This window comes from Trematomus bernacchii, unplaced genomic scaffold, assembly GCF_902827165.1.
Source record: "Trematomus bernacchii unplaced genomic scaffold, fTreBer1.1, whole genome shotgun sequence".
NCBI lineage: Eukaryota > Metazoa > Chordata > Actinopteri > Perciformes > Nototheniidae > Trematomus > Trematomus bernacchii.
In genome coordinates this window covers 1,902,911-1,916,805 of record NW_022987571.1, presented here as the reverse complement: position 1 = coordinate 1,916,805, position 13,895 = coordinate 1,902,911, and the positions used below count along the sequence as shown (strand labels likewise).

At 40.3% G+C, this 13,895-nt stretch overlaps 2 protein-coding genes across 3 annotated transcripts; one reads left to right on the top strand and one right to left on the bottom strand.

The window, feature by feature from the left end:
* Positions 1-1,912: 1,912 nt before the first annotated feature.
* snapin (SNAP associated protein) lies at positions 1,913-5,502 on the bottom strand. Its single transcript, XM_034126208.1, has 4 exons — positions 5,358-5,502; positions 4,663-4,709; positions 4,000-4,118; positions 1,913-2,900 (listed from the first exon to the last, which is right to left on the bottom strand). The coding sequence occupies exons 1-4, from the start codon at positions 5,471-5,473 to the stop codon at positions 2,793-2,795; spliced, it is 390 nt and encodes a 129-aa protein (XP_033982099.1). The 5' UTR covers positions 5,474-5,502; the 3' UTR covers positions 1,913-2,792.
* Positions 5,503-5,534: 32 nt separating this feature from the next.
* chtopa (chromatin target of PRMT1a) lies at positions 5,535-13,731 on the top strand. 2 transcript variants are annotated; one of them, XM_034126206.1, is made up of 6 exons: positions 5,535-5,813; positions 7,477-8,368; positions 8,629-8,779; positions 11,249-11,423; positions 11,525-11,686; positions 12,822-13,731. In XM_034126206.1, the coding sequence occupies exons 2-6, from the start codon at positions 8,268-8,270 to the stop codon at positions 13,016-13,018; spliced, it is 786 nt and encodes a 261-aa protein (XP_033982097.1). In that variant the 5' UTR covers positions 5,535-5,813; positions 7,477-8,267; the 3' UTR covers positions 13,019-13,731. The 2 variants fall into 2 exon arrangements, with proteins under 2 accessions (XP_033982097.1, XP_033982098.1); XM_034126207.1 differs by having other exon boundaries at positions 5,536-5,813; positions 7,477-7,562.
* Positions 13,732-13,895: the final 164 nt, after the last annotated feature.

Below are 13,895 nucleotides of genomic sequence, written 5' to 3'. Positions count from 1 at the left end.
TTACCCCCCCACCCCCCTTCCCAAACATACACACACGCACATCAACACGCACACATTCACGCATACACACACGCACACGAACTGCAACTGTTATTTGAGAAACAGAGGAAAACGATGCCTATGTCTGTGACCCCTAATCCTCAATTGAAGAGTTAATGGAAGAAATGTTTAGTTTAGATTTAGAAATCCATGGCAAAAAATGCGTTTTGCATTGCGGTGTTTATTCATGTTATCTTCAAGAAGAGGACGAAAGATCCACACTGATTGGATAAACTGATATTCCAAAACTATTTGACAATATGTTTTATATTGCTATTTCAAGAACAATGATCAATAGATATTCCAAATGTTGCCATGTAATGTGGATATCCATTCAATCTAAAATGTCAAAACTTTGCAGAAAAGTTAGACTTTGCATCTGATATAATATACTGGCCAGATGCTAGCTCTATTTTTTAACGTTGTCTTACTTTTCCATAAAACTAGGCCCAAATATAATAAGGAGTTTAAAAGGAAACAGTGCGACCAAGCCTCTCTATAGTGCTGTAATCTGGACATCAGAGAACAAAGTGCTGAGGACAGATACACCCTCAGCGTGTTTTACACTCTGTCCAACACCGCCATGTTTGGAAATGCATAAACATTAGAGGAAGCACTGCAGCGCATTAAGCAGACAGAGATTCACTTGTGTTGCCATCAGAAGCTTGGAGAAATGTCAAGTTAAACACATCAAATCAAAACTTCTTTGAGTATGTGCTAACTTTCATATAATGCTTTTTAAAAACTAATTTGAAGTCCAAATATTATATAATTTAAAAAGTGAACATGTTTAAGAAGGAAAAGGAGAGCAAAGTGGCTCAGTTATTGAATGGCGTGAGATTAGAGTCATATTGAATCAGAAATGGATATTGGTCGTTCTTACCAGAGCTTTTGTCTTATTTTTTAAGGATTGACATCCCTTAATGACATAGGACCTGATTCAAGTATCAGTGAATATAACATGATATACGTCACATCTAAGCTAGCAGCCATGTATTTAAGGCTAAGAAATAAAACAGCATTTTAACACCTCAAACAAATGCAAGAATTAACACTACTGCATATTTTTGATGAGAAACAAGAGAACTGCAGTAAATATTTACACTGGAATTCAGGCTCTTTTAGAACACATCAAGTGCTGCTGCTAGTGCTAGAGCACTCAGAACTCATTTCTGTAGGGCCCATAGATCTTTAGGAAGCAGTCAACTAGTAGAACCTTAGGCTGGACACAGATGGAACTCTAATGTGTCAAAACCTGGCAACTTCCAAATCTAAATAAAAAACTAGTTATCCTTTGCGTGAATGGTTTCTCTACTGTAGTTCCAAATACTTGGCCACCTTTGGTGCAACTTACAACTTACAGCTGCTTTAGTTGCGGTTCTGCTCTATTCTCTTTGTATTTGAAGTACTCTGTTTTGACACATTTTCAGATTCAAATATATTATTAAACAAATTATTTTAAATGACTAAATGTGCTTTTATTTGCTCTTGTACTTCGAATGTATTCAACTTATACATTTGAAACATTTAAAATACGTTAACATGTAGGTTCTTATGAAGGCACAATTTAATCAAGTTATAAACGTATATAGCTTTAATAACTATTTAAGGTGTTAGTTCTTCCTTTATCACTGATACAAGAAGAGAAGCAGGATTTCTGATGATCTGACAAACAGAACATCCACTTGTTGATGAATGCAGTTCAGAGCCTGCAGGAGGACTGTGCTCATGTAGAAGCCATGTGAACAAATTATCATACATGTATCGTCAGAACAGTTCCTGCTCTAGTTCTAGTGTAAGCCAATACAATATTATACTTTGATAGGATAGTGCAGTAGATTATAAGCAGCACAGGGGCAAGAAGTACACTTGATTGAAATATTCAGAACAATATTATTTAATAACATTAAGTGCAGCAAGGTTTATAGATTGGAAAATAGCTTGGAAGTAGTTTCTCAATGCTTCACAAATGGGACTAAATTCATCATGAATGTTGCATTGGGTCACCAGATTGCTGTGAAGGGTAATACATCTAGTAATCATGCATCACTTGTGAAGTAACTGCATTCTTGTATTGACTCTTAAGTGGAATGTGAACAATGGAAACATTGCAGAACACATGGCATATCACAATAACAGCAGTAACAGCACAGCGATTAAAGGACAACAAACCCATTGCCCAATCATACCTACTCATAGTGCAATCATAAAGGTCTTAAAGCTCTCTAAATTCATCCATAAGTGTGATACATAAGGTGGGACATCTATCAGGCGTGTTGTAAACCACTGCTTGTTACAGTTACCTGAACCCATTCTAAACTGCAACTAAGGTAGTTAGATAAAAAAAAAGTGAATTTCATAGAAAGCTAGTCAGGTTTGTGAAGCACCGTCTCCCAGAACCAGAGCGTAAAGTTGGCATGAAGACATTCTAAGAACAATTCAAGCATGTTATTATGGCTTTGGAATTTAACTTGCATGCCGAGTGTGATAAAAGTTTTTTTATTTTTATTTTTTACATGCCCATTACATGGGTTTAAGCATTTACCTTATCTGTAGAATCAATCTGCTGATACTGTAAAGCTGATTCTGTTGTCTGTCAGTCTTACGCTTAGCAGATGGCAGACAGGATCTTTATAATGCCAAAATCAGAGCAGTTCATTAGACAGACTGCTAACTAAATGTCAAAGGACAGCGTGTCCTCCTTGTGTTAGTTCAGTAGTGATCAGGACAGTCCGCAGAGCTGGAGGCGGGGCTCAGGGTTTGCTGGGGGAGCGGGAGGGGAACGCTCCCGAAGCCTCCAGCATGGTCTTCCTACGGGCCGTCTCCTTGGCAACATTGTGGTTGAGTCGCCTCAGACGTTCCTAGGGACACAATAATAATGTTATGTTTGTTTTGTTTAACAGTCTGTGTGCTTTTCTGACTTTAATCTTGGTCGGTAATTAAGGAGGTGATACTTGTAGTTATGGCAGGTTATAACGTGGCTTAGTTGAATACTAGATTCCAATTGGTCAATTTGGACATTCAGCGGTCAGCTCGATTGCAAAAAGAGACTATTGCTAAAGCAGTCTGATCAAGGGACTATGTGTAGTACGCTCAATTAAACATCAGCGGTGGCCCAAAAAAAAAAAAGTGTTTTCTTTTGTCAGAAAACACAGTGGAAAACTGTTTGGATATTCATTTGTATATTTGTGGAAAGCACAACATTTTGGATTCATAATGGTTAAGTGTCTTCCATAAAGAAGGTGACACAGATAAGAAAAAGCACCAGAGAAGGAAGAAGGTTAAAGACACAGAGAGCTGGAGGACAGAGAAATTGGAAGAAGACAGACAGGAAGTAAACACTAAAGGGGACACAGTACAAGGGAACACACTCTTTTGCTCTGGCAATGTTTAAGGACTGGCTAACAGAAAAGAAAACGTGAAGACACTTGGACAGTCCTGCTGCACATTATCTCTCACATAGTGATAGTAGGATATACTAGAAGTACTTGAGTATTTGTATAGTAATGTCACCGGTAGAACTAATAATGAGAGGTCAAACAGGTAGTCATAGAGAAGTTGTTGGTAGTAGTGGTTGTACAACTAAGACGAATTCTATGACAGTAGTCATAGCAGTGCAGTAGTAGTGACATTAGGAGCTGTGCAACTGATGAATCCAAGTTCAATATATTTTTCTCTTTTAGCTATGTTAAACATCTGTCTATTTGGCTACTAAACTCTTTAGTATGTTCGCCAGCTAATCTCTGACTGTCTGTCTGCTGCCGAGGTTGTGTACAGTGGCTTTTTACAGCCTTTTCTCAAAAGGAAATCAGTGTAGTGAGAGCAGCGTTTACAGGCCAGAAAACCAAAACAGTCCTGTAGAGCGGAGGGACACTGCAGAATCAAAAAAGTACAGTCATTGTTCAAAAACATGAATACGTGCTGTTTTAAGAAGTCACACAACAAAGACTTGCCACTGACCTGAGCATTCTGCAGTATATTGTTCACTAGCACTACTCTACGTCTTGCATTCAGCAGCTTCTTTACATAAGGGTCCAGGTCCAGAGCCACCTTCTGATGTTCATTTATCCGGCATAACTCTGCAAAGAGTGGACATTAAATGACACAAAAGAACATACCAAAGTTAGCAAAGATGCGGTTTAATGTACATTGTACATTAAAAAAACAAAAACACATATCTAATTAATCAGAATCACTTTAATGGCAAGGTAAGTGTTTAAAAATACACATTGCATTTAATGTGCTGTATTCACAGAAATAGATGTACAACTAAAATAGGATAACACAGTTTGATTAGGGCTGTACATAATATGGAATGATTAATGACAGGTTGCCTTATATACCTCATGTAATGCCTCAGTAGATGGATATGATGGTGTGCACTGATGCTAATGTTTATATAGACAGTAATGATATATTTAACATATTCAAACAAACCTTAGAATTTGAACTATGCAAATAGTAGCCTACTGGTACGCTGGTTGTTTGCTCTATTCTATTGACAGCATGACTATCTGGTAGAAATTGTTCTTGTGTATTAGGGCAGTTCAATTAAATATACAAGACAAGCAAGTCTGGGATTTAACAAACACAAAATAAATAAATGAATAATCAAAATTGTACCTGTGGCCAGATTATCTATATGCTCTCTCAATTCTACCTGGCTTTCTCTGCAAAGAAAGAAGAATCGCATTAATCCAGAAATACCCCTCCTCCAACCCACATAGCTCTTTTCACAAGCTGACATACACAATCACACTCACTGCTGGTTACAGTTGGTTTTGCAAGTATGAGTGGGGATGTAATATGATTTAATGATAACCATTTTTTATTTAATTATTGTATTTATTATTAGTGTTTCATATTTTTTTTTTATACATGTTATTTTTTTGGGAGGAAGTACAATTTTCTGTTATATTGAAATTCGGGAACCCCCACTCATACAAAAGAATCGCATTAATCCAGAGGATACAAAGAAGCGAATCCTCAGGATGTTATGGGTTCAGTCACAGAACAGCTGGGCAGGTTAGGTTTACTCATCATTTAGAAGCGGAAACGCAATTAATTCAACATGACAAAGGTAGTACCCAAGTGACACATACTGCTGCAGACTAAGGGACATTAAATGTGTACTAATCTGATTTAAAAGTTAACATTTTGATTGTGAATCATAAAGGAATAACACCACCGGGTGACATCTCCCAGTCACGAGACTTCAATGGACTCACAGCGGCTGCAGCTCGTATGAGGTATGACAGCAGAGCCGCCTGGAAGAATACATAACGTCACCTAAATATTAAATAATAATGCGCATTTACCTGACTGAGTGTACATGCAGGTCAAGCTGCTGAATAGCTGGTTTCAAAACGTCTAGCAAACCCTCTGCTACAGCATCTTTGCCCGAGGGAGTAGCCACTACAGCCGAGGAAGCCATTTTGATATACCGTAAACAGGGCCAGACCGGAAGCTACGTCATCGTGACGTTGGAGACATAAGGCGCTCTCCATTTTCTTACGGTGAACCGTCTTTAGCTAGCAGCACCATTTTGGGAAGACGCACTGTTAAACCCTGTCTGCAGCATTATTTCAATATTCTGGGATTAACAGACCCACTAGAGTTAGTTCAAATCTTACAGCGCGTAGTTAAGAAGGTAGCTTTTTGTAGTTTATATTTAAACACAAGAAAACAAGGACACCGTGCCGTACCTGCTAGCTAGCTACCAAAGCTAACCATAGCTAGCTGTAAGGCTTTTCTCGACCGACGCCACAATCACTGTAAGTAACAACATATAAATAGTATTGTAGGAATATTAATTGTAATTGACTTTATCAAGTGCTTTAGCAAAAAACAGTGGCAAAAAACAAGTCCACCCGTTTGTTTTGTTTGTAGTTTCTTGGGCTCGAGATAAATGACATGTAAACGCTTCTCTGCAGAGGTGGAAGAAGTACTCTTTGTTTATTTGTTTACTTAGTAAAAGTAGCTTTTACTAAATACTCGTGTTACAAGGGCCTGCATTCAAAACCTAACTTTAGTAAAAGTACTCAGTATTGGCATCAACATTTGACATAAAGTGCCAAAAGTCAAGTTCTCATTGTGCAGAATGGCCATTTTCAGAATAATATATATAATATATGCATTTTAATTATTGATCCTCTAATGTGTCCATCATTTCATTTGTTCAGCTAGTAAAGGAGGAGGCCAGTTGATATAAACTTAAGACAAAAAGTAAGGACATTTATGTTTGGTAGATATTTTCTTTGTTGTATCAATGCTTTTTGGCAATACATCTTATACCGTTGGAAAGCCTGTTAAGTTACCTTTCAAATGGTGCCACATTTGGGAGGAACAAGCATTGAGTTGAGATGAGCAGCCTAGCTGAGTATGTGGGTTGCGCCCATGAAAAATGTGACAATCTCCAAATCTGGTATATTTATTATTATAATAGGAACGTGAAAGCTTAAACTATTAATTTAGTGGATTAAAAAAAGTAAAGCATTTGCTTCCAATTTGTAGTGAGTACAATTATAGAGTACCATCACATTTTAATACTCAAGTAAAGTACAAGTACCGGAAAATTATACTGTTACTTTCCACCCCTGCTTTTCTGTATTCTTGAACTAAAACTATACGATTAAATTAAGGTCTAGCGCTTCCCTGACATAGCTAGCTGAGTAAAATACCTGACAAGTTTTAACCACAGAGCAATGTACTGATACAAACTACCTATTCCCTCTCACACACTGACACATGCCCTGAAGCAGCTGTTGGGTTGGAATTAAACCTCTATGTTCTCACCACTCCCTGGCACATGAGAAGGAAACCCGTTTGTCTCTGTGATATCTGGCCAGGCAGCTGTTGGAATATTTGACCTGGCCTACCCTGAAGCCTTACAATTGATTGTTGCATACTGGCCACCATTTTGTGATTAGGTACACATTAAATGTTAGTCGTGGCCAGTGTTGTAATTTAACATTACAATTACATTGAACAAGAACTTTTGTTACCCATTTTGTCTGCATTTCCTATGATCGTCTCCAGTCAGTGGAAATTAATATGGGGTGTTTCTTTGACTATTTATAGACAAACATCGGCATTACTTGTCGGCAAAAGCTGCGTCTTATTGCGAGTTGATATAAGAATATTGTTCTGCGTAAGCACCTCCTGTGTTTCGTCCGCACGCCATCTTGTCACATGAATCCTTCTCAAAGTTTTAATAATGAGGCCCCTGGTATTTTCTCGTGACGCATCAAAGACACTTACTCTATCGGATTGTAGGGTCATGATCATGACTATCTCCAGAGAGCACTTCATAACAGTTAATAAGCTACAGCTTGTGGTGCAATGTAAAGTTTAATGTTCTTTTATGATAATGTGTTATTGCCGTGTACATTTGGACTGCCAGTAGAACTTTTTTTATTTCTGTCTTTCTGTTTGCAGGAGCCTGCAAGCGAAGTCAGAATGAGTGCACCCTCCTCCCAAAAAGTGGTCCTGAAAAGCACCACCAAGGTGTCCCTGAATGAGCGGTGAGGCGCCACGCACCCTGTCAGCAGTTACACACCAGATGCAAGGGCCATCCTTGGCTTGTGAAGGTTCTAGTGCTCCCTACGGAAGGCTACTGTCGGGGACCGGACCTGACATGGAGGCTATTCTGACTGTCCCCTGTGTGTGCACTGCTCACTCAACCATGTTGGTCCTGTCAATATTTCTTGGGGCAGATGTGATATTAACAAGGAGCACACAGTGCTGGCCCAGGCCTAATATCTTTTGTGAGCAGTGCACACCTCTAGACAAGGGGAGAGGGTAAAGGTCATACTGGGTAAGCCCAGGTTATCCTATGCTGGACCAGGCCGCTGTCCTACAAATGCCCTGGCACTCATGCCTCCTGTTACCTTAAACAGCACAGTATGCGTCAAGTATACAGCACCCCTATAAAGGGGGGAGGAAGGCTTAAGCTAAACGAGGAAGATGGGGCCCCACCTTTCTGCCTCTCTCAAACCAGTGGAAGTGAAGCACATGCTCCTTTCTTCTTCTCTCATTCTGTCTCCACTAAGTCTATCAAAGACCTGGTACTCGGTCCTAGCTTGGACGTGACAAGAGCTCCCATATCCCCCTCCCTTCCCTTCCCTCCCGAGTCTCTCAGTGGTTTGTACCACGCGTCACGGTCCATGCTGTAAGTGGCTGGGTGGCCAGGCACTCCTCATGTCCGAGGCCTCTGCTGCTGCAGCACGATGACACCCCCAGCCGGGCAGCTGGAGGCCTGTAAGTGGCAAAACGCACTCTTCTTCTGGTACCTTCTCTCTGCTACTGTTCTCCAGTCTGTCTTTGCACTGTGAGTTTTTCTTCATCTAAGTTTGCATATCTTGTGCTTGTTTGAAAACAAATGCTAAATCGTTCTGGATGTTCATGATTGAGAGAGAAATTGAGAGCCAACAAGTGGAACATAAGTCTTGCATATAAAACAGCCATCACAGGCTGTGTGGCTTCACCATAATGTGAGACTTGACTTGATGTGGAACCTGCTTCCTCCTCTCTATATCCCCTGTCCCCTTCTTTTACTTCCTCCGTCTTTTTCCCCTCCTGCCTCTAAAGCTTCACTAACATGCTGAAGAACAAGCAGCCTGCTGCTGTTAGCATCCGAGCCACCATGCAACAGCAACATTTGGCCAGTGCCCGCAACCGCCGGCTGGCCCAGCAGATGGAGAACCGGCCCTCAGTGCAAGCTGCTCTCAATCACAAGCAGGTGAGGGCAAAGGTCCGACCAGAGCTTTGGTTGGAACCATGTTGAGCCACTATGTAAATTGAAGGTATACCGGCACTGACGCCTATAATATAAAAGTTAATAGAACTGTAACTTGGTAATGCTAAGATTAGGGATGGCAGTTTGGTTTTCATTTGATAACGTAACTAGATTGCCCGATTTCAACTTGAAACCTAATGAGTAAGAAAAAGTGTATATCTGGTGAACTTCAACCTGCATGAATCAATTTTAAAATGTTTACAATGAAATTATTGTGTAATGAGAGTTATTAATCATAGTGCCAATATCAACCTAACTCTTTGAGCTCATTGTTTGTGGTTTTATTACCCCTAAAATTGTGTTTTTGTTGCTATAAACCCACTGCCTATCTATGGCAAAAGTGGTTGGTTTAGTCTAACCTTTACAGTGAATTTTCTTGAACGCAACACAAATGGATCCTTTCATCACTAACCAGAGGAACATCTGCTCTAAGTCAATTGATCACTGACCAAGTTTTTAAGGGGTTCCACTTCTTATAATCGGGTTGAATTAAAACATAAATGCAATTGCTATTGACAATAGCATGCTAGTTTAAACAATATTGGGTTTGTGACGATTCTCCCTCAACAGTTAATGGAACTTTGTCAGATAAGGTTTTAGGTGCTATCGACAACCTTAGCTAATTAAATGTAGAGTCGAGTCGAATGCTGTTCAAATGTACCACAAATCAACTCTGACAGTTAAAAGTACCCTTGGCAGAACCGTGGTGTCCTGGGTTTAAAAGAAGGCACTTGTTTGCTAACAGGTAATTCTCATAATCTATGAAAATAAAATGGTTTAGAACCTGTTTTACTTTAATGTTATGTATGCTTATTGGTGACTGAAAAGGGATTTATTCACCAGACAGTGCTTGACTTACATGTTGCTATAGTGAGATGATGAATGTGTAGGCAGGCAATCCAGTTGGAATGACAGCTACTAAAACAATGCTCACTGTAACACTGTTAAGAGTTATCATATGAAGAACCATTTAGTCTTTGGTCGAGGTGAAAGTGCTCCTCCCTGATTGGCCAATGCAGTGCCTTGCCAGATTCTTGATGCAGCCAAGGCTGAGCCTGGTTCAACCTTTTTTTGTGGCACCACCACTACATTGACAGACAAACCCATTATCCTTTAAAAAGAATAGGTACAATGGTTAAAACATACTACCCTGTGGGGAAGAAAAGCAGATCCAAATACTAGTATACAACATAAGTACAGTCATGTTAAAGGTGCGTAAAAGAGAATCACTGTTGACATTGTTGCTTCTAAATAAGCTTTAACTTAACACTTGAAATAAACAATGATTGGGGAAATTAGGTCCATTAGTGTGCTGCCCTGAAGGAAAGACAGTTGTCCCCATAGCTGCACTTCTCACAGCTCTAGTTGATGTAGAAGTGAAACCAGACAGTGCAGGAAGAGCTAGTAATTTAACCTATACAGACACTATAGTATTGAAAAGGGTTTTCCAGCCAAGCAGAGAGTATTTTTCTCAATATGGCAATAGGCGCTTTCACACCGGAGTACTTTTCCCAGGAATAGTTCCGATAGTTCCTGGGATTTTGCGTTCACACCAACTAGATCTGGAACTAGAACTTTTTTTCTGGAACCTTTTCAGTCCCTGCTAGAGAGGTGGTACTTTCCTGGGGAGGAAAAGGTTCCAATTTCTGATTGGCTGGGCGAATTGCAAACCACGCCCCGTAAAACTACGAAAAGTTCTGTGAAGCCGCCATTTTATTTGCTCGCATTAGCATTAGCCCAGCGGAGAGAGACTAACTTATGGCAACACAAAATAAAAGGTGGGAGCGGTGGAGTGATGAGGAGGTGTCGGCGCTTCTGGCGATTTACCCAGGACTTCGGGTGGCGATTTACTGCCACCCGAAGTTGTTTGGGGCCTGCCAGTAAACCCAAAGCAGAAGAAGAAGTGACGTTGGCGGCTTCATTTGCGTGATCCTCCCTCAGGGACTTATTCCGGTGTGAACGCGATCTACTAGGTAGTTCCCGGAACTCAAGAGTTCCGGGAAAAGTACTTGGTGTGAAAGCGCCTATTGAAAGTGAGTGGTCTTCTGTCTAAAGTTGTACGTGCTTCTTTGTATAATGACTCCCTGAGTTTTAAAGTTGAGGTGTGTGTTTTTGACTACTTAATCAGACAATGTATGATGTGAGAGAACCATGGAGGGAAAGAGCTCAGCTACTTTTCTAAAAACAGAACTTTGTTAAGCTGAACTTTTACATTTCACTTTGTTATTGTTTTTGCTACCGAATGTTCTGTAAAATGTCAAAGGCCCTTTTTCAAACTCTTGTTAAAAATTATTCATGGGTTTGAACGTTGTGTTTAAGTGCTTATAACAACCATGTGTAGGATTTTACTCATATTTGCCGCCCTACATTTTTAACAAAGTCATACTTGCGTCCGTGAATAACTTGTGTCAGAGCCTGAAGCAGCGCCTGGGGAAGAGCAACATCCAGGCCAGGCTGGGCCGGCCTGTGGGGGCTCTGATGCGGGGAGGAGCTCCTGGAGGCAGAGGAGGGATGAGAGGGATGAACAGGGGAGGCCTTCGAGGACGAGCAAGAGGAGGAGTAATGAGAGGTGCCTTGTCCCTGAGAGGTGTGTGTCCACAACATCACACTTTCATCAATAAATACATCATTGTCTTCACTGTCGAACCTGGGTGTAGCTCTGTTGTAATGTGACTTTGTGTGGCACAGGGAAGAGAGTGGCTTCTACAGGCGGGCCCATGCGAGGTCGTGGCTCTGCGGGGCGCCTGGCGATGCGCAGAGCAGGCCGTAACCGCGGAGGACCTGTAGGCAGAGGAGGAGCTCTGTCCAGAGGAGCTGCACGAGGAGCTGCACGAGGAGTCGCCGCCAGAGGTGAGAGTGCTAATGGTTAACTCTCTATAAAGAGCGAGGTCAGACCCTGAAGTTAGCATTGCTAGGGATCCTTATACCAAAAGCCAAAGGGATTTTTCCTTTGGAATGTTACAGAAATAAGCTCAGTTAAAACAAACTATTACAGTGGTGTAAAGTAACTAAGTACATTTACTCAACTACTTAAGAACATATTTGAGGTACTTGTATTTTCATTTTTTACTACTTTATTTTGGAAGACAATTTTGTACCTTTTACTCAACTTTTACTTTACTAACACCCAATACTTAGGAATGGGTTTTAAAATATGATTATTTGTTATCGATTAAACAATCCAACATTATATGTAAGAAACTAAACCCATGAGTGGGTTAACAGAATTAAGAAACAAAAATATATTTTACAGTTCCCGCTTCTTAAATGTGAAGATTTGCTGCTTTTGTTTTAAAACATTTTGGATTACTTTTACTCCGAATACTTGAAGTATATTTTCCTAATTATACTTTTACTTTACTAGTACCATTCTCAATGCAGTACTTTAACTTGAAATTAAGTATTTCCACACTATGGTATTAGTACTTTTACTCAATTAAAGAATCTGAATACTAGCTTCCACCATTGCAATAATTCGTACACGTTTTGTTTTGCAGGATAATCTCCACATACTACACAACTGACAAAAGCAAACGCATACGTTAGGCTGTAGAGGACAGGTCATAGTGGCATGACTTCATGTCACCACTGCTAAGATAAAGGCAGCTAATATTCGCCATGATCATGCTCAATAGTCTTATTGACTCACTTGCTAGCAACTGCTGTTTTTATGACTCATTGAAGCTACAGACATTCACCAGTGTGGTTATCACTGATCTATTTGATCTTGTAGAACTAAATGTGAAAATCTTCTCATCTAGTTTCAACTACAGATATCAGGCTTCCAACTCAAAAAGTATTTAAGACAAGCAAACGGAACGTGCTAAAATGCTAACTCATCCCTGGGTTTTACGACTCATTCCTGCACCACTCTAATTATGCGAGGGAATAAGATGCCTCTGTAACGGTCTGCTCCTAAAGAGACACTGAGTAGAACTGTTGACTCAGTGCAGTTCAGTCATTGTTTATGTCTGTCTGCTTACAGGCCGCGGTGGTCTGCGAGGGCGCGGTGGCTTTGCCGGTCGAGGTGGTCGCGGGCGGGGTCGAGGAGTAGACCGGCAGTCTGTGACCCGGGAACAACTGGACAACCAGCTGGACGCCTACATGTCAAAAACCAAAGGTCACCTGGACGCTGAGCTGGACGCCTACATGGCGCAGGCAGACCCCGACAGCATGGAGTAACGGCGCAGACACATGGAGAGCCACTGCACAACAGCTGAACTCACACGAGTGTAGGCCGGGCTGAGAAATGATTGTGTTTGTAATTTAGAGGAGAGTGGTGACTTTGGAACAGCAAGAGATCAAGGTTTCACTTGAATGTGCTTCGACCACTGCTCAATTCTGCATCAACCTGCTCCTGCAAGCCCCCTGTAAATCTGGAATAACTTTGTGAAGGGACCTTTCTAAACATTAACAAAACCCTGCTGTCAATAGAAGTGTTTTTTTATTCTTTTTTCTTTTTTTAAATATGACCTGAAAAACACTTAAGACATTTGGGACAGATCTCTGTAACGCTCAGTTCTCCAGGCGATGTGTTTAACCTTCGTTGGAAATCTATTTTGAATGACGCCTGTTTATTTTGTACTCTTCTTTTAAATGTGATTTTAGCGTTAGTGTGCTCAGACCTTTGGGGATTGATTCATTCGCTTATCTTGGAAATGTTTGCAATGCAACACTTTTCTAAATTATTTGTTAAAAGAATGTAAACAAAGAGTTCAAAGCCAAGTATCCATTTGTTATTGTTTTGTATTTAAAAGATGTACACTGTTTTTGTTCCTCTGTATCTTCCAGCTGTCGGCATTCTTCAGTACACCGCTGACATCCTTAACCTGTACTTGAGAGCATTTGTATGACATTATCCAAAGCAAGTAAAATAGGTTTTAATTCAAATGGAATTGGTTTCCCTAATTGTGTCCATCGTATACATTTTAATGGGGTGTAATTGTTGCCAGCAGAATAAAAAAAAAGTACGAAGGGATAAGGCAACCTGTTGCTGCAAATAGAGAAATGCTTGTAGTTCTATATTTATTATTCCAATGTATGGATTTAGATTTTGGTT

Bases quoted from the DNA above. Each gene is read 5' to 3' on its own strand.
- snapin (XM_034126208.1), bottom strand. From the start codon at position 5,473: ATGGCTTCCTCGGCTGTAGTGGCTACTCCCTCGGGCAAAGATGCTGTA. The intron at 4,119-4,662 runs GTACAATTTTGA...CACTCTTTGCAG, and splicing joins TATAGATAATCTGGCCACAG to AGTTATGCCGGATAAATGAA. The intron at 2,901-3,999 runs GTCAGTGGCAAG...TTGTGTCCCTAG, and splicing joins ATATACTGCAGAATGCTCAG to GAACGTCTGAGGCGACTCAA.
- chtopa (XM_034126206.1), top strand. From the start codon at position 8,268: ATGACACCCCCAGCCGGGCAGCTGGAGGCCTGTAAGTGGCAAAACGCA. The intron at 8,780-11,248 runs GTGAGGGCAAAG...AACTTGTGTCAG, and splicing joins CTGCTCTCAATCACAAGCAG to AGCCTGAAGCAGCGCCTGGG. The intron at 11,424-11,524 runs GTGTGTGTCCAC...TGTGTGGCACAG, and splicing joins AGGTGCCTTGTCCCTGAGAG to GGAAGAGAGTGGCTTCTACA.